The 18,124-nt window shown below is 42.8% G+C and overlaps 2 protein-coding genes across 3 annotated transcripts in view; both read right to left on the bottom strand.

The window, feature by feature from the left end:
* Window positions 1–853: 853 nt before the first annotated feature.
* LOC146716408 (schwannomin-interacting protein 1) lies at window positions 854–8,860 on the bottom strand. 2 transcript variants are annotated; one of them, XR_014918983.1, is made up of 9 exons: window positions 8,328–8,860; window positions 6,686–6,943; window positions 6,311–6,435; window positions 5,096–5,213; window positions 4,818–4,943; window positions 2,646–2,763; window positions 2,469–2,545; window positions 1,941–2,260; window positions 854–1,781 (listed from the first exon to the last, which is right to left on the bottom strand). XR_014918983.1 is itself a non-coding variant. In XM_085451853.1 (8 exons), the coding sequence occupies exons 2-8, from the start codon at window positions 6,941–6,943 to the stop codon at window positions 2,216–2,218; spliced, it is 867 nt and encodes a 288-aa protein (XP_085307979.1). In that variant the 5' UTR covers window positions 8,328–8,860; the 3' UTR covers window positions 854–2,215. The 2 variants fall into 2 exon arrangements, 1 of the variants encoding a protein (XP_085307979.1); XM_085451853.1 differs by having other exon boundaries at window positions 854–2,260.
* A 5,642-nt stretch (window positions 8,861–14,502) lies between these two features.
* The window catches only part of ache (acetylcholinesterase (Yt blood group)), a 30,118-nt gene continuing 26,496 nt past the window's right edge, over window positions 14,503–18,124 (bottom strand). Inside the window, exon 9 of the mRNA XM_085451852.1 lies at window positions 14,503–17,578. Within this exon, the coding sequence (XP_085307978.1) occupies window positions 17,457–17,578 (122 nt within the window). The 3' untranslated portion in view covers window positions 14,503–17,456. The remainder of the gene's footprint in view (window positions 17,579–18,124) is intronic.

Genomic DNA, 18,124 nt, shown 5'->3' with positions numbered 1-18,124 from the left:
GTTTAGGTTGTAATGCCCTGTTTACCAGCTTGGGCAAATAGTCTTTTTCTCGCCAAGCTATACAAAACGCTGTGGCCAGACTATTAACAAGGTCTAGCAATCGAGCTCACATTACTCCTATTTTATATTCATTATATTGGCTCCCAATAGAGTTTGAAAGTTCTTGTCTTAGCATACAGAGCGCTAAATGGCCAGGCCCCAGATTATTTATCCAAGCTTCTTACAAAATATTCTGTTCACAGGCTCAGTTTGTCGGTTGTTCCCTGAACACGACTAAATCCTAAAATCCACAGAGCCTTCCAGTCTGTGGGACAGCCCACCACCACAACTACATTTGGTTGGCTCTGTGGATTCTTTTAAAAAGCGGTTAAAAACTTTTCTATTCAAACAGGCTTTGTGTTAAGAATTTGTTTCATTTTAAAACTAAAACTTTTTAAACTGTTAATTTTTGTGTTTTATTTAATCATTCGTATTGTCTGTTTTGGCACCTAATGTTCTCGATTATTTTAGCCTTTTGTGTAGAGCTCTTTGTGACTGCCTGTGAAAAGTGCTTTATAAACAACCTACAGTTGTCACCATTCCAGCTGTTGAGCCTTCGTCTTGTCCACAGCAGAGAGGTTGGAATGGAAGAAATGGATTCTGTGCACAGGTTTGGAAACTAAGGAGACCAACTGCAATAAACTTTATTTTATAATTACTAATTTTATTTCTTGGCCATTATAAATGCCCACACTGATAGTACATAGCTATATAAAAATAGCTAATATTGGTCGATAACATCAACCAGAAGATTGAAACCAGATTCTGTGACTTCAAAAAAAGCTTCCCACTATCTGTCCTGCTGAGGGACAGGCTTTAATCCACAGCTCATAATTTGCAAAACTCAGTACAAATCAGCAGAATGGATACTGACTGTGAAAAGCATCACAGTGGACTGGAGGGGCTTTGGACCTCCTTTTCCACTTAAAGCAATCTCAAAAACTCAGAATGAAACAAACGCTCGTGTTGCTGACCGTGGTAACAATTATTCTAGTTAGTTTTAATTTTTCCAGGTTTTGATGTGCTTTGTTTAAACTTTAAAAAATCATTTATTTATTTAAAGATGGCATTGCACTCCAAGAGAACATTTCAATAACAGTGGTCTCCATTCAACACCTGGTATATTGTAAGACACTGATGGTTTACAAATAAATGTGTACTGTTCATATTTACATTCAACTTTTAAAAAGTTTGCTGTTTTTAAACTTGATATCAACAGCTCATCAGGAATGAGATGAAATACTTTCACTGTGACCAAAAACACGAACAAAAAAAAAATAGTAAATTACAATTTACAGGTTAGTCAAGTCAACAAGTTAACTCATTCACTGCCAGCCATTGGCAGTGAATGAGTTAAACCCATTGACTCATTCACTGCCATTGACGGCTATAGACGTCAATGGCAGTGAATGAGTTAAAAGTGTCAAAATTTAGATTAATACTAAAGATATCGTTTTGTTGTACAAAAGAGCACATTTCATTTATTAACCAACATCAATTAAAAAGTGTAGACAGAAAAGCATGAATAAGACTTTATGCCAGGATCAAAAGACTATATTGAAACAGAGCAAAGAACAGATGTTAATGAGCTTTTCCATATTGGTCCCTTTTGCACTGCAGAGTTAAGAGTTTTGAAGCTTCACTCGCCAGGTGGATATTTTACACAGGACTGCTGGAAGGCTTCTTACTACTGTGTTAAGGACCGTCTCACTATTATGCAGAAATGACTGTCTCTACTGTATCTGTGGGAGAAATGATGTGAAGTACAAGTAGGATTCTCAAGTTAATAAATGAACATAATGGAAACAATCTGGTGCTAAAACTATTGTTTTTAATAAAAACAGCCCCTCTTTTGAAATGTGCATGACCCTGCTCATCATTTAGCCTGTACAGACACTGACCTGGGTTCAGTGCTTGCAGCTTGAAGGCGGATGATCTAAGAGCGCTTTCCAGAGAGACGGGAATTCCAGTAACACTCGTGAAACCTTTCACCTTTCCACGTGGATCACAATCATTTCCACAAACAGACAAAGCCAAACCTGGATGTCATATTTCCCTCTCATGCTTCTACCTTTGAGGTTTTGACCTTACACCCGTCCTGTAATGTAGCGGGTGTAAGGCACAGGTTTTTACTGACATGCAGTTCTCTGCTGGTTTTCGCTTCATATGTAAATCATCAGCTGATGGACGTCTTTAGCAGGTCAAAGTTTCCCTTACACACCTAAAAACACAGAACATTAAAAAAGTCCCAGTATTTATAGAGACCAACACTTCACAGTGAGTGACCAGTCCGGCCAACAGCAGCAGGGAATGTCTCAGATGTCGTGGAGAACTTTGTGGCGTTACCCTAATAATGTTTAAGTCTCATAACCACTCCTCCCAGCTGCTCACATGTGGACGTGATGTCACAGTGACGTTAGATCCTGTACCTCCAGCAGCATGGCGTCCTGCTCCGTCCTCAGCTGGTCTCGGACCTGGAGGCGACCCACCAGCTCTGAGCTCAGATCTAACACGGATGAAAAGTTAACCATTAAAATTCACTCTTCAATGCATCAGAGAAAACGGCGCTTTTATTTTTAAACGACGGGGCTAAGGTTATATAGTACCTTGTATAGCCTGGCTGAGAGACGCACAGAGAGCATTCAGCTCCTTGATAGTGAAGCCCTGCAGATCGCTGTGCTCCAAATGTCTCCTCTGGTTTACAGGATCACTCCGCGCTGTGCTCTGAGGAGAGTTTACACATCTTTTAATGAAACAAATCATGATTAACAGCCAAACAAAGAAACACAAAAATATTACTGGACATATTCACGACCTCGTCCCCCCCACAGACAGACAACATTTCAAAATCTGACAAGAAAATCAGTGTCGACTTCCCTAAACAGAGATGAAATGCCACACATCTGCCACAGTGTTATAACAGGTACAAGCAGACACGCGACCCTTGAACATAAGTTTAACATCTGTATTTAATTATATTTTATTTATATGGTGCCAAATCACAGTAACAGTTGCCTTAATGCACTTTACATTGTAAGGTGAAGACCCTAAATCAGCACAGAGAAAACAGAAGTCCTCCTGTGAGCAAGCGCTTTGGTGACAGTGGGAGGGAAACACCTCCGTCACACCCAGGCTCAGGGAGGGCGCCATCTGCTGGGAGGGGGAAGAAGACGGGGCCGTTCCTTTCATTTTGTTCCCAACAAATGGGAAAATTGACCGGGCAAATCCGATTGAAGTGCTGCACTGTACTTAGGGCCATAAAATGAAAACTGTCATCCAAAAACCCACAAATGTTGGAAGGTTTCCTTAGCAAAACACAGAGTGCCCCTCTACTCTTTAGTCCATATGTGCCACATGTCTGTATGTGGCCATGGGCCCGCCCTCCGCTGGAGCCTCCACTGAAGATCCACACTGCATTTCTCTGTGGGATGTTTGCACAAGAACCTGGTGCAAGAGCACCAGACCACCTCACCTCTCGAAAAACAGAGTCTCTTGGTTTTGTTGAGAACTTTCATGCTTACAGGATGTAAGGATTTGTTATCGCTGATGTTTTAAAAGACAGAATTATTTCTTCCTCCTCCTCCTGTGGAAAATCAGCGCAAACTACTGGCTGAGACCCTCCAGCTGATGCTCACTAACAGAAACCAGGAAGAGCAGCCCCCACGTGCTCCACCAGAATGACACCCATCGACCTGAGGATGGCAGCAGATTTCTACTGCCCTCCCAGTCACAACCCTGTCAGCTTTGGCAGCCCAGATGTTGCTAATACTGCTCAAGCTGGTAGAACCAAGCAGTTTTAGTCCATAACTGTGGATTGTGTATGTGGAGCTCAACATCATCAGAAGAAAACTTAGCATTGATACAGTCATCAATAAAGCTCCTGCTCCTGATACAGACTTGGGGAAAAGACGCTGAGCTGCAACATACATTCAAAGAGACCAACTTATGGTCAATGAAAACAACTTCGATTGTGTCCAGATGGTGAAGGGAAACTCCATAAGTGACGGCCAATTTAATAGCACAAGTTATGAAGTTAAGATCCGAGGTGCACAGAGAAATGAGCAGACTGTGGGACTGACGCTGCCATGTCTCAGAGATGAACATAATATCAGGCTTCTCTGCTCAGAACAATCATGTAAGATTTAAGACTTGTTGGCAGTTTGGTGAGGCCCACGGGGACAGGTGCAGACTGTCCAAGGTGGCAAACACAAGTGGGCATGGAGATCAATCCAGCCCCACAAGTCTCAGGCGAACCTGACCGGCGGCACACCAGGAGTGAAGCTCCCAAAGATCCTCTTCCTCTCTCAGAGGCTGACGAAGCAGCGCAAGAAAACCAGCGCTCTTCCCGCACTTCCACCAATGAGGCCTCTGAATCAAAAACGAGATGACCGGCAAGAGGGGAAGTAGCACCCGGAAGTATACCGGGAGCTGCGCTCCAGCGCCGTTGGAAAAACAACCTCAATACGTTGACTGAAAATTATCCATAGCAGATTTAATCACCAATAATGCACAAAACAGCCGAAGGGAGATGATGCCGGACAAAACTGTAGCAAAAACACTTGCACAACACGGAAACACACAAACACAGGTGAGAGATAAAAGCGTCCCAACCACAACCTCCATGCACTCACTCCTTAAAGCAGCTGTTGCTGTAATCTGGCATCATATCAATGTTTACACTCCCAGCATGCAGTGCAGGGAGCAGAGGACAGATTCCTATAACTCGAACTCGGTTATATGATAACATAGTTTGTTCCACCTTTGAATATTTGTCTCACCAAAGACTTGTGGTCCGTCCTTAGTCGGTCTCGCAGGTTCTTCAGAGTGTTCCTGAAGCCTCTCGACTTTTGTTTCTCTGGTTTGCTTGAAGGCTGAGGATCCTTGTGAATCTGAACACTTCCTCTCTTCAGCAGAAAACAGACGGCAAATCTGAGCACACTTATGAAATGAGGCCATGTGACAGCGCTGCTACTTCAGCTCTGCATCACATTTTGCAACTACATATTAACTGTAAGTAATTTGGAACAATCTGCTGTGTTGTACATGAAGTGGTTACCCATGAGCTGCTTTCTTTCTTTCTAACATCTCCTTTCTTCTCCTCTTCCTCCTCCTCCTCCTCTTCACTTTCACTGTTGTTGATGAAGCAGAGCTGGAGATTCATCCGTGTCTGCAGGCTGAGGGTTAGACACCAGTCAGTGGACCATCATGACCACATATCCAATCTCACATCACAGCTGGTTGCTTAGCATCTAGCTAGCAGCACAAAAGAGGAGCGAACATAAAAGGAGTAATATTTTTAAAGTGTGGGGTGATTGCATATGCAACATTTCTATCAGCTCAACAAAAGTCATCAACACACAACCTGTGTGTGCAGTTTGTGTGTTGATGAGCTGAGACAGAAGAAAAAGCCGACTTCACTCAGAGATGAGAAAGATAAAGACGGGACAGGAACAGCTGACTGCTCAGTGGGATTTGATAAACTGCACATTTAACGCTTGTTCTCATGTTTTCAAATAATAATTTCATTGTACATGTACAGTGACAATAGAAGCTATTCTATTCTGTTTTATTCTAAACCACATGTTGTGTTTGTGACATTATTTGTTTCATGCTGCAAATCAAACTGAAGCAGACTAACTGTGTCATTTAAAAACTGCATGAAATCCTCTGCAGGCTAGTTTGCTGTAGTGTGATGGACGTGTGTGATTGGTGCACAGTGGCCCTCGAGTATAAAGGCAGCATGAACAGTGCGATGTCAGTGTGGAGGATGGAAGAGCAACTCATGAAACATCTGCTCACATCTGGCTGAATTCACATGCATAAATCTGCAAAGAGCAGCAGGTCAGCTGATCAGAACCTGTACATTAAGAAAATCTGTTGGAGCTCACGTTAGAAATTACTGTGAGCGGTGCTTCGTTTCCCCACATGAGCCATCAAAGCTCATTTTAGGGAGTTCCCTACTTGCCGAATCCCACTTTAACCTGCCCTGTACTCACGTTCCTGCTTAGAGGTAAAGTCTCCCTCTCCAACGTGACCAAACGAAAACAAAGCTTAACTTTTGTTGTTAATAAATTCCTTCATTTTGTCAGATCATGCAGTATGAGGAAAGCATGGTTGCAGCTCATACTGCACCAGAATCTCCACCCAAAAGACTTTGACTGTGTGCAAACTGGAACTTGCAACAGATGCGAGCAGACTGCAGCGACCGCACACTGAGAGACAAACACGGTGTTAACAGACATCCAGTAAGAAATAAGAGGCGCGCCTGTACCGAGAGGTCAGTGCCAGCACGTGACTATTGCAGGCGTCGTCGCCGTCCTCCCAGCTCTCCGTTCTCCTCCCTCGCTCCTCTTTCCAGCTGACTGGGGCTCCTCCTTGCTCCAGAGAAAGGCCAGTCTGACAAGCACAGCAGCCACATGTTAAAACCATTTCAACAAACCGCGTTACATCGGTAAATATCACTGAACAGTTCTGATCAGCCTACAGGTGAAACTCTTGAGATAAGTGCTTTCTATCTTACATTCACGCTCACGTGGATTCAGAGATGGGCGTCTCTATGTATCCCATCATCGCTCACACCTCTGCAATTGTCAAAGTCAACGTGTACACAAACACCATCTTTCAGCAAGACAACAACATCTCTGACCTTTAACCTCTTCTCCTTCTTCTCTTCTTCCTGCTTCTCAAGCTCGGCAATGCGCAGGCTCAGGGCCTCCCAGTGCATGATGGGAAGGCCCAGATTGTCCTCGCCGTAGCGTTCCTGCCAGACCAGTGCTGCCCCCACCAAGTCTTCCCCATCTTCCTCGACCTTGTCTTTGTCGTCGTCACACTTGCCGTAATCATCTGCTTCGTTGCTCTCCTTCTCATCCCGATGTTGTCTCAGTCGTTCCTTCTCTCCCTCCATCTGGACAGCAGGGAAGCACTGGGTTAAAATGCTCGCAGCTTTACATCAGACCGCCTGCTTCAATCACATCCTGATGAATGAAATATTCATGTTGACAATCTTCACTGGGATAAAACAAATCTTTACTGGGATAGAGATCGTTTTATCCCAGTGAACATTGCATGTAGTCACAATTATAAAACTCGGCCTCTACCATAGTTTGCCTTTTGTGGTGTCTCTTTCTGACCCAACCAGCCAATCACATGGCCAACCACAACCAGATGGCCCCTCCCCTTCCTGAGCCTCGTCCTGCCAGAGGTGTCTTCCTGTTAAAAGGCAGTTTTTCCTTCTTACTGTCACCAAGTGCTTGTTCATAGATCATCTGATTGTTAGATCATAGGCTGTACAATGAGGCACTTAGGAAGGCCTGTCATTAACAGTCTGCAATCAACAGACAACTTCATGAAAGGAAGTACAGAAGCTTCATAACAAGGTGGAACCCACTGGTTACGCTGAAGGATGGGAAGCCTGAGGAACGCCACAACGTGCCCAGTTCTGGAAAAGATTATTGTAAGTGGACAGAGGAGGCGAAAATGAACGTGCACCAGAATGTTGGGAGCACATTGGTGTAGCTCAGACTGAGCAGGCAAACAGCTACAAGGCTCAGTGCAGCAGCCTGAGGCCCTTTGCTGGCGTCTTCTTCTCGCTCTCTCCTTCCGGTCACCTCTTCACTGTATTAGCTAATAAACAACAGGAAGATGCAGTGTTTGGTTCCATCTACGAGCTCTCTTCTTAAGCAGTATCTGACTGCAGAGGACTAAAGAAAAACTAACATTAAAATCATCTTCATTTGTCCGGGATTACAAAACAGCTATAATTCCTACATTATTAGTGAAATACTTTTTAAACCCTTTGAATTCAATCACACATCGATCGTTTGATTTCAGATCTACGGTGTTGTGAACAGAAACAAGTTTAAAATAAACGTATCATTGCCAAATATGAATCGAGCTAATTGTATAACCGGTATGAGCAGTTAAATATTCAAAGATCGGCACTTTTAAAAAAAGGAAAACGTGAGCAACAGAAACAGGACGTTTTGTGATGAGCACCGAAACACTCAGGGTGCAGCCACGGTTTCATCCGGAAAACAAGACAACATGTCACATGTGGAAGAAGTTTGTTTAAATAGATTAAATAAACAGCAGTAATGTGAGGTACTGTACTGCTGAACTACAGCAGCAGGGCCTGACTCTGTCCTCAGGTTTAACTCGCTGGAGGAACTTCCACAGCCTAGCTTGAAGCTTCGGCCCTTCCTCTGAAACTTTTCCCCCGCGTGGATTCAAAGTTTGGAGGAAACATCAGACCAGTTCACCGTGTCAGGCCCACTGCGATTCCAACTCACCACTTTTTCGAAATAAAGGCGGCTCTGCTGCTTTCACGGACGGAGAAGTTCTTCAGAGATTTGCCACATAGCTCAGCTCCGTCCTCGGCTCCTCCTAGTCATCTTCCCTCTCTTTCCATTAGGAGCTTCGTCCCTCTGCCTTTTCACCGAGAACTCCTCGTTGTGTCCACAGACGCTTCCTCCTCCTCACTCAGCTGATGTTATTAACTTCTGGTTTATTTCATGCCATATACCCACTTTCTCCCGGTCCAAACCCACGAACAAAGGAATCCCTTGAGAAACTTTCCTGCAGAGGTCCACTTTTGGAATTAGGGGTTTACTTCCTGTCGATGCCTTCAAAATAAGTGTGCACACAGCCAAAGGTGGGAGGAGGAGACAAGCTGAGGATTCCAACAAAGCTACAGCTGGCGCTGTGAGCGGGCGATAAAACCACGGTTTCTTATTTTTCCTTCTAAAATATCTTTGTAGAATCAAAGGAGCTTGCAAAGAAAAGCGTCTGGACTTCTTTAAGTTGCTTGAAGACGTTTCACCTCTCATCCCAGAAGCTTCTTCAGTTCTAAGGTCACATGGTGGAGAGTCCCAGATTTTAAGCTCTATGGGAGTGTCCCTAAGAGGGTCATGGGTGTGGGTCCCAATCAGCCAGGGTTTCGGGCGAGCTCATTGTGAAACCTGGCCCCACCTTATCATGCGATTTCTGCGATTTTTAACTGCTGTAAACCCTGGTTGCCACGTTCTGTCTGGCAACTCCCAGGGCTCATCACAGGTGAAGGAAACGAAGATTAGACAAAATCAAGAATAAGAAATGAATTGGTGTAAATACATAGATAAACTAAATGTGCGTGCTTACAAATAGAACAAATGTATCCAAACCAATCAATAAACTTACTGCAAACTAAAGTGTGTTATTTAAATCAAAAATAACGAATACATAAGAGTTACTGACTTTTAGAGTGTGGCCATGGCTTTGGCCATCACAGTAACACAGAGACACACAAGTATTCACATCCACACCTAGGGCCAATTTAGAACTGCCAGGTAACCTAATCTCCATTCATGTCTTTGGACTGTAGGAGGAAGCCAGAGTGCTCAAGAGAAAACCCTCGCAAGATGGGGGAGAACATGCAAGCTCCATAGAAGGCCCCAGTCAGCTAATGGATTTGTACTCGGGACCCTCTTGATGCATGTTCAATCATCCAGGTAAGCAAATCCACAAAAGCTGATTCTGTTCATCTGGATGTTTTCAGTGGGAGAAACGTCTCAGGACCTTCTTGCTGTGGTGCTTGGGACAGTGCCAAGCACCACAATCAGTTACTGCTAACATTTCGGTAGCCCTTGATTAATTCCATTGAATCGTAAGAATAGCTTCTTCTGTGTGAAAACTAAACGTGGATCCTGTGTTTTGCAGGAAGGTGAATAATAGGCCATTTTATTATGGGCTCTGACAGTGGACTCATCTGTGCTAGTCCTCAGCACTGTTGACTTAGTATTTTATTACAGAGATTAGGCCATACCTATGAATTAAAGGTTGGTTGCTGCAGTGGTTTAAATCATATCTACCTGATGGAGACCAATTTGTTAATGGAAACACACTCAGGTTAATTATGGTGTTCCACAGCATAATGAACAGGCAATGTGAAGGCATAGCATACATGTTCATTAATGTGAAAGCTCCATACCACATAGCAGTTATTTAAACTGCATTAAGGTCTTAAAGACATGAAAACCTGGATGAGCTCTAATTTTGTGCTTCTAAATTCAGATCAAACTGAGGTTATTGTACTGGGCCCTAAAAATCTTGCAAATATAATATCTAACCACACGTGTGTTTCCAGCCATCCAGGTCATGGTGGTCTAAGGAGCTTGGAAATAAAAGCGTCTGGACTTCTTTAAGGTCTGTGAAGACATTTCACCTCTCATCCAAGAAGCTTCTTCAGTTCTTCGAGCAATTGGTGGAGAGTCCCAGATTTAAGCCCTACGGGAGTGTCCCTAAGAGGGTCATGGACCCCCTGTTGATCCTCTGTTTGTTTTTTGTTTTGTTCCCCTCCCTTAGCCTGGTTCTGCCACATGATTCTTCATGTTACAATCGAGTTTTGCTTTTCTCCAAGTGCTTGCTCATCAGGGGTTGTTAGGTTGTTGGTGTTGTCTCTGGATCATTGTTGGCCTCACAATATGAAGCACATTGGATGGACTGCTGTTGTGATTTGGTGCTGTAAAAATTAGATTGAATTGAATCTGAGGATTAGGACAGTGTGTGATATTATTGTATCTCAATGGCTAATAAGCCCGTGTGTGGCAGCACACAGTGGCACACTGACCAATCACAGTTGAGGTTGTCACAGCTGAATGTTTTTAAGACACTTTATGACATTACAGTAGAACTTTGGGATAAACCCACAGTGCATGGCCTCACCTGATGTGCTGCCTCGCGCCCTGGAAATGGTAAAATTGTTGTGCGAGGTAATCTTTGCTAATAATAGTTGATCATCTTTATTCTTAATCAAAGATATAATCAAAGTATAAGTCTGATGAATATGTTAATCATCCATCTTCTTTGGTTTATCCGGGGCGGGGTCACAGGGGCAGCAGCCCAAGCAGAGAAGCCCAGACCTTCCTCTCCCCAGCCTCCTCCAGCTTGTCCAAGAGAACACCAAGGCCTTCCCAGGCCAGCCGAGATATAATCTCTCCAGCGTGTCCTGACAATGGGTGAGAGTAGGGATAAACATCGACTGGTAAATATAGAGTTTCGTTTTTACGCTCAGCTCTTTGTTCACCACGATAGACCGGTAGAGCATCCATATCGCTGCATCCGCATCACCAATCCGTCTGTCAATCTCCTGGTCCCTCCTCCCATTACTCGTGAATATGACCCTGAGATACTTGAACTGATCACCCCTCTCAGAGTCTTTGTCTCTAAGGTGTAGCTCATTGTTCCTCACTTGTTGCCTCAATAAGTTACAGGAAACATTGATAAAATGGTTACTGATACTTAATTCTTACGGAGCAGTGTGAGCAATGCATCACCTGCTGCCTCTGTGCCAGAACTTGTGTGGAGCGCACTTTATGATATCAGCAGCGAACAGATAAGGAGCAATAACAACATATTTTTGTCCTCCTTTTGCTCCTCCTCCAGATGGTGGCTCCCAAGGCAGCTATTAATCAGTTAGATTAACAGTAGTTTTAGTGGCTTATTGACAACTAAAACTACTGTTAATCTATCTGAATATGACCTAAATTTACCATTTAGGTCATATTTGTAAATATTGTTTTTCTTATTCAGTCTTTTTTTCCCCTCCGTTACATATGAGCTGCTATTATACTATCCTGCTATACTACAGCGTAGTATTTGATCACATGGAACCTTTAAAAACAGCAGAAGGTAAGTTTCCTCATATTTGAGGCTGATTTATGTGAATTATTTTGGTTTAAGAAAGTAAGACACCGGGTTTGCTGCCCTCTGCTGGTGCTGCCGACATCAAAGAACCGAAAGAAAATTACTGGATTATTTTCAGTGCTCTCTAAGATTTTGGCATCAGATTTCCCTGAACATTCCTGCTCGCTTTAAATGCGTGAGTGAATGAATAATTCAGGATGCATAGAAACATTCTGCTGTTCATCACAAACTCAATCAAACAACACATTTGTTATTTCGGTCTTATTTGGATGAATCTACTTTATTATTTAGAAAAGTCGACTCCTGTGTTTTTGTCACAATTTCACAGCATCTCATGTTTACAAACTGTCATTTTGACATTAATATTAATCCAGCAGACCCACCGAGGCAGTTAATCCACGTCCTGATTGGACACAGTGGAACTCCATCTTCCATATTTCCACTCCAGAAAGCTTTGACGTTTTTGTTAGTCATTATTGTGTGTGTGCCAGTTTTACCAAACTTTATTAGTTCTCATTTGGTTCAGTCCCACACGGTTTAAAGTGATAATTCAAAACTAATTTCTTGTTCAAAGGATTAAACAGCATCACAGAAATGTTTGCCTTATCCTGTGCTGCTCGATGATAAACCAGGAGGCTCAACTACTCACAAGGTTCAGAGTGAGTCAGTATTAAACTATTAGGGGTGCAACGATATTCGTATCGATATTGAACCGTTCGATACAGTGCTTTCGGTTCGGTACGCATATGTATCGAACAATACAACATTTGTAATTTATTTTATCAATTTTCCTTCTGACGATGCTGTCTGTGTTGAGCGCTCAGTGAATCTGCGTTCGACTACTCCGCCTAGGCTGCACTGTCGAGCGCAGATCCACTGAGCGCTCAACACAGACAGCATAGTCAGAAGGAAGAGCGCAGGGCAAGCTAGCGAGACAGAAGTTAAGCTCTACTTGCAACAGGCAAATTGAACCTCATTCAGATCTGGCGTTTGGAATTATTTTGGTTTTCATGTGACGTATGACCCTGAAGGTAAGCGAGTCATGGACTAAAGTAAAACAGTATGTTGGATGTGCCATGCAATGCTCAATTACATGGGTGGGAACTAGTGTGTTAGCGCAGTTAGCTCGTTAATGTGTTGGCCGTCTAGCCCCATGCACGGGGCGATCGGCGGTAGCTCGTTAACGGAGATTTGCCGTGTTGTGGCGTTAAGGTCATTTCAACGAGATTAACCTGAAAGCACTAGTGGGAACACAACGAATATGACTGCACATTTACGCCGACATCATCCTAGTGCAAAGACAAAAACAACAAGCATGCTACTAACTTTAGCCGAGTCATTTAGACAGCTGTTAGCACAGGATTCTCCTTATGCTGCTGAGAATATAGCCCAGAAGAAGCGGATAGTATAGCTTTTATTTTGGAAAGAGACATTTCTCTGTAATAAACTCTCTTTTCCAAAGATGAGTGATTCCTCAATCAGATACAGGGCTCGCAATATCGCTAGCCCGACGTCCTGGAGCTAGCGATTTTTTCAGTCGGGCTACCAAAATCTATCTCTGCCCTGCCCGTCGGGCGATTGTAGGAAAAATATATGTCAATGCTTTTGCATTCTTTCAGAAATGTAGCTGGGTAATTATGTCATTGGCATCGGTGAGCCACTGTCAATATGTGACATATTGAAGTCGCGTTTGAATTTGCGCTTGTTTTTTTGCTTTCACTTTGCAATCGTGCGAACTGTGTATAGAGAGCGACAGCACCGATCTGTGAGTGATGATAATTTGTGCACCAATTCCTCTGACATCGTCTTATTAATCGTTAGCTTACTATGCAAACATGACAAGTGAAATCTCCCGCAGCAAGCTTAAACATGTGAGAGGTTGATCGCGCAGAGAATCGCTGAGCTTATGTGAGTGCATGTGTAAAAGCATTTCAGTTCTGCTGAGCCAAATAAGACAGGTCAGGGTGAAGAAGTGACAGCCAAAGAAAAGCTTACCACAAAACGGAGAAGTTATGACAAATCAGACTATAAGGCAAAAAGAAAGTGCAGCTTTATGGTTTCATGGACAAAAGAATTTCTGTGGCTGCAATATGACGAGCTAAATAACCAGGGCTGCACATAAGTGGTCCGCAGGTGCGCATTCGCTGTCAAAATAAAAAACACGCACAAGGGTTAGGGTTAAATTTAAAAACTGTACTTTTGAGTTAAAATATATATTTATAATTTTAATAAATGACAAATTAAAAATGCATGAACATTTTTTTGTATCGAAAAAATATCGAACCGTGACACCAAAGTATCGAACCGAACCGAACCGTGAATTTTGTGTATCGTTGCACCCCTATAAACTATATGTTCATATATTTCAGCAGATGACAGAGTAGCTGTGAAACGTTTGCACACATCGTCAATCATTTGCAACAATGTATTTGCATTCACACATTCATTATTAACTTTGTGTGAATGACTTCAAGACTGTGATGTCTTTATTGTCACAACAACTGATGGATTTTATTCTCATTTCTAGGCGACAGTACTATTCAAATACTGTTGGAGCAGCAAGGCTGGCTCAGTGTTTTGCATCACCTAAACTATTAAAAGTTGAGAGATAATCAAACGACTGAAATGTTTAGTAGTTGTGTTCTGCACGGTCTTATTCTGAAGTGTGTCTGTTTCAGTGCTGCAGACTAAAAATCTTCACACGGGACACTTTTTATAGTCCAGACGGAGACTAAAACTTGTGTGTCTGTCGGTACGTGCTGAGATTCAATAAAAAACTTGAGATCGACAGCAGGCTCCCTTTATTTCTGTTGCTATAGCTTAATAAAGTCAGCGTTCGTCATACACAGAGACATACTGGGAAGCTACAGAAGCCTTCAACACTTACAGTACCAGTGACTGAAACAAACAACGATGAGGCAGAGGACTGAAAAGGAGTCAAACAAACAGTTTATACAAGAAAATAGTCATCGGCACTCATATTAAGTTCATACTTTGAATAAATATTGCTTTTAAAATGACTCTGCCCCTCATCGTTGCTGTTTTATCACGTTTTATTTTCACTGCGTTAAATATCAAATATATTCCTTTACTGATGCATTTCTGTTATTGCTAACATCAAACGTACCTTACATGAGATACTGGATAATAGGCTTGTTGAAAGTACAAATTTCACAGAATATAACAGTCAGAGTTTGGTAGGATACACTGCAGATGATGGGCTTCTGGACATGCACAAGGACTCGATAGATGTGGCTTAAGCAGGATCTCTCTGTCCGAGAGGAGCTGGAGGGAGGAGGTGTCAGTCACATGGCCTTTCAAACATGCACTCTTTACTGGTATTTTACACATGTACAATACTTTTTTTTGTCATATTTAGTTCTTTTTAAAGCTAGACTACACGACTGAGCCACAAATAGGAGCTTTACATGCCAACGGGGACACTGTGCTGGGGCAGCCAACAGCTAATCAGAGCGTCGCTTCAGCTCCCTCACAATACTCAAATGGAAATGTAAGAAAGGCTGACAGAAGTACAGTGATAACACACATACATACACAGTGATATGGGTGGTAGTGACTCATAACTCAGGCAGAGTTGCCCCAAAGTCTTGTACGATTATACTTTTAATGTAGAATATAATAGATTTGAATGCAAATATTACTTTAATAAATATTCACAAGTTATTTAGTGTGCAGAAAATATGGATGAATAACAACCTGCCAGGTGACCGAGCTCGTATCACAGGTCTTGTGTAAACAAGACAACTGGATGTAAAGTGAATCATTTACTGCTAAACTAATAATAACTCATGAGGCAACATATCTTAACAAAGATAAGGGGAACAAACGGTATCTGGATCCTACGCAAACAAGGTTGTAATCTGACTAAACTGTCTTGATTCTTCAGTATAACATGCTCACAACACGGGGAACGATGCAGGCTCCGACTTCTTTCATAAGATATGCAAATATAAGATTATCGTCATTAAGTAAGAGTAAGAGGCGGCTTGGGTCACCGAAGCACCCAGAAATGGGAAAATTGTGAGCATCAAGTTAAAGGTTAAAAGTCTTTTTCTTGATTTTCTTTCAAATGCAGGTGAATGCTGCCACACATGAGTGTTTGCAACCAAATCACAGGATCGAACATGCAAACGTCTTTTTATGGCCCTGGATGTAACAAAATGCACATCTGAGTTTTCAAATGATCAGTGCATATCTGTATTACTTTTGTGACATAGGAGTGCATTTCTCCGTCTTGTCATTTTCCCATCACTTCTCCACCTCTGCATTCAGCAGGTCCTGTTGGCTAGCAGGCCAGAGGCTGAGCCAGTACTCTGCCACATTATCCTGCAGCTGAGTGAATTACTCTACCTCCATTAGACTAACAACAAAGCAGGAGCACCAAGGAAGGGGGAAGGGAGAGGGAGCAGTGATGTAACAGAGCCGACAAGGAAGGAGGGACAGATACGGCAGATGATGAATAAGGAATAACTAAAAGGAGGGAGCGAAAGGAAACAAACGAGGAATGGAAAAGGCCTAACATAAAAGTGAGAAACAGGAAGGGAGAGGCGGGAATAATGGATAAAGGAAAAGAGTAAGAAAGAAATGAGGGTGGGTGGAGGTTTATTAGAGATGAAGATGACAACTAGAGTGGAGAGGACAATAAAAGGGAAGGAAGATGGAGAGGCAGAAAGCAGAGAGAGGGACTGGATGAAGGGTTGTTGTGGTGGAAGACAAACAGGAGTGACAGAAAAAAGGAGGAAAAGAAAGATCGAGCTTACTGTCTCACACATGAGTGGCACACGGGACCCCTGTGAAGGACACTGGGTGGCCACGCACACATGCACAATTCAGTGCAGTTGTGCAGAAGAATCGACCCTCACAGGAAGGCTGAACATTTAGAAGAATTGAGCACCGACGCGCTTCAACAGACAGGCGATGCTCAAGAGGACCCATAAACATCAACGGGACTCGTTTCTGTTTCCATTCAACTGTGAAACTGAGTGAACTTGTAATATAATGCGAGTTAGGCACCAGTCAGTTGGTCTGGATGTAATATACTATCTACATCTCACATCAAACTAGAATACAGCAGTTTTAACATTGAGTAAAATGTGAGGAATCAGATATTTTCACACACAGCAACAGTTAGATAAATGCAAAATAGTATATGGCTTACCACAGGAGAAACACACAAACAAAGCAAGACCAGTACAGGTAATGGGAGTAGTGGTTGTAACAGTATTAATAAAAATAACTAAATAAATAAAAGAGAAACAAAACAGTGATGAGACCAAAAATACAACTGATATGTTGGAAAGAAGAAATCCCCAGAAAGCAAAAAAAGTGACGAGATGACCACAGAGATGAGTGAGGTTACAGTAAATCCGTAGTGGAGCAGTGTGACGGGTCAGTTAAGTTATCTGAGTCAAACTGGGCGGTTTCTGAGACGCACACATAGTTACGCACACACATTCGAGGTAATGACGCATCTTTACTCCTCCAATGACAAGTTTTACTCCACAGCCCTTAAGTTCCACAGACACACATACACAAATAAAAAAACAAAACAATAAATATTATAAATAATATAAATAAATGACAACAGTGCCTCTGCTTGTGTATGCTGTGAACCAAAAGAACCACAAAAAGATGTCAGCCTTCACTCAGGAACTATGGAGGAAAACAGCCACGGCTCGCTCGCCGCTCTTCTCTCCGTCGTCTCCTCGCTGAGGCGCTCAGAGGTCAGTGCAGCGCTCCTGCTTGCTGTAGTGGTCAAACTGACTCTTCCAGTGCATCATGTAGGAAGACCAGCGGTGAAACTCCACCTTCCACTGACGTTCTGCCTCATCTATGTTGTCTGAGAGAAGAAACAGAGACAGAACAGCAAAAACGGTTAGCGGTTGAGCTTGAAGTAGGGCTGCCACGATTTGTCGACTAGTCACGATTCGTTGATAGTTTTAATAGTTGATCCGTCGTTTGAAGCTTTGTAAGATCCCAAAAGACGCAGGAATAAGTAGAAGGATTTAAGAGTGTAATAACGGACTGAAACAGAAGATGGCAGCACTGCATGTACAAGGATGCCAGCTGCCGTTAAACCCCGAAGAAGAAGAAGCAGCAGTGACCGGTATCGGAGCTGTGTCCAAATTCAGGAACCGCATTTGTAGCCCAATTACGTTTCAGTGACACGAGGAAGGCTGTGCAAATTCAAAAACTCCTCCAAATGGGTCTGATGAATGCGTCCTTCATTTCCCCAGATTTGAAGGATGGGTCGGGTGAATCCTTCGTGGCCAACCTATCCCATCTTCCAAACCTAATGCGCACCTTGTTCTTTGCCTTTTTTTTTTAATTAGCTAAAGCCAATTGCAGTTTCCAACAATGGTGGCAGCTAGTTAGTTTTAATATT

The sequence above is a fragment of the Copadichromis virginalis genome, linkage group LG3 (assembly GCF_057382275.1).
Source record: "Copadichromis virginalis isolate Kocher_CV1m ecotype Utaka linkage group LG3, C_Virginalis_male_GT1.1, whole genome shotgun sequence".
Lineage (NCBI taxonomy): Eukaryota > Metazoa > Chordata > Actinopteri > Cichliformes > Cichlidae > Copadichromis > Copadichromis virginalis.
This window is presented reverse-complemented; position numbering and strand designations above follow the sequence as displayed.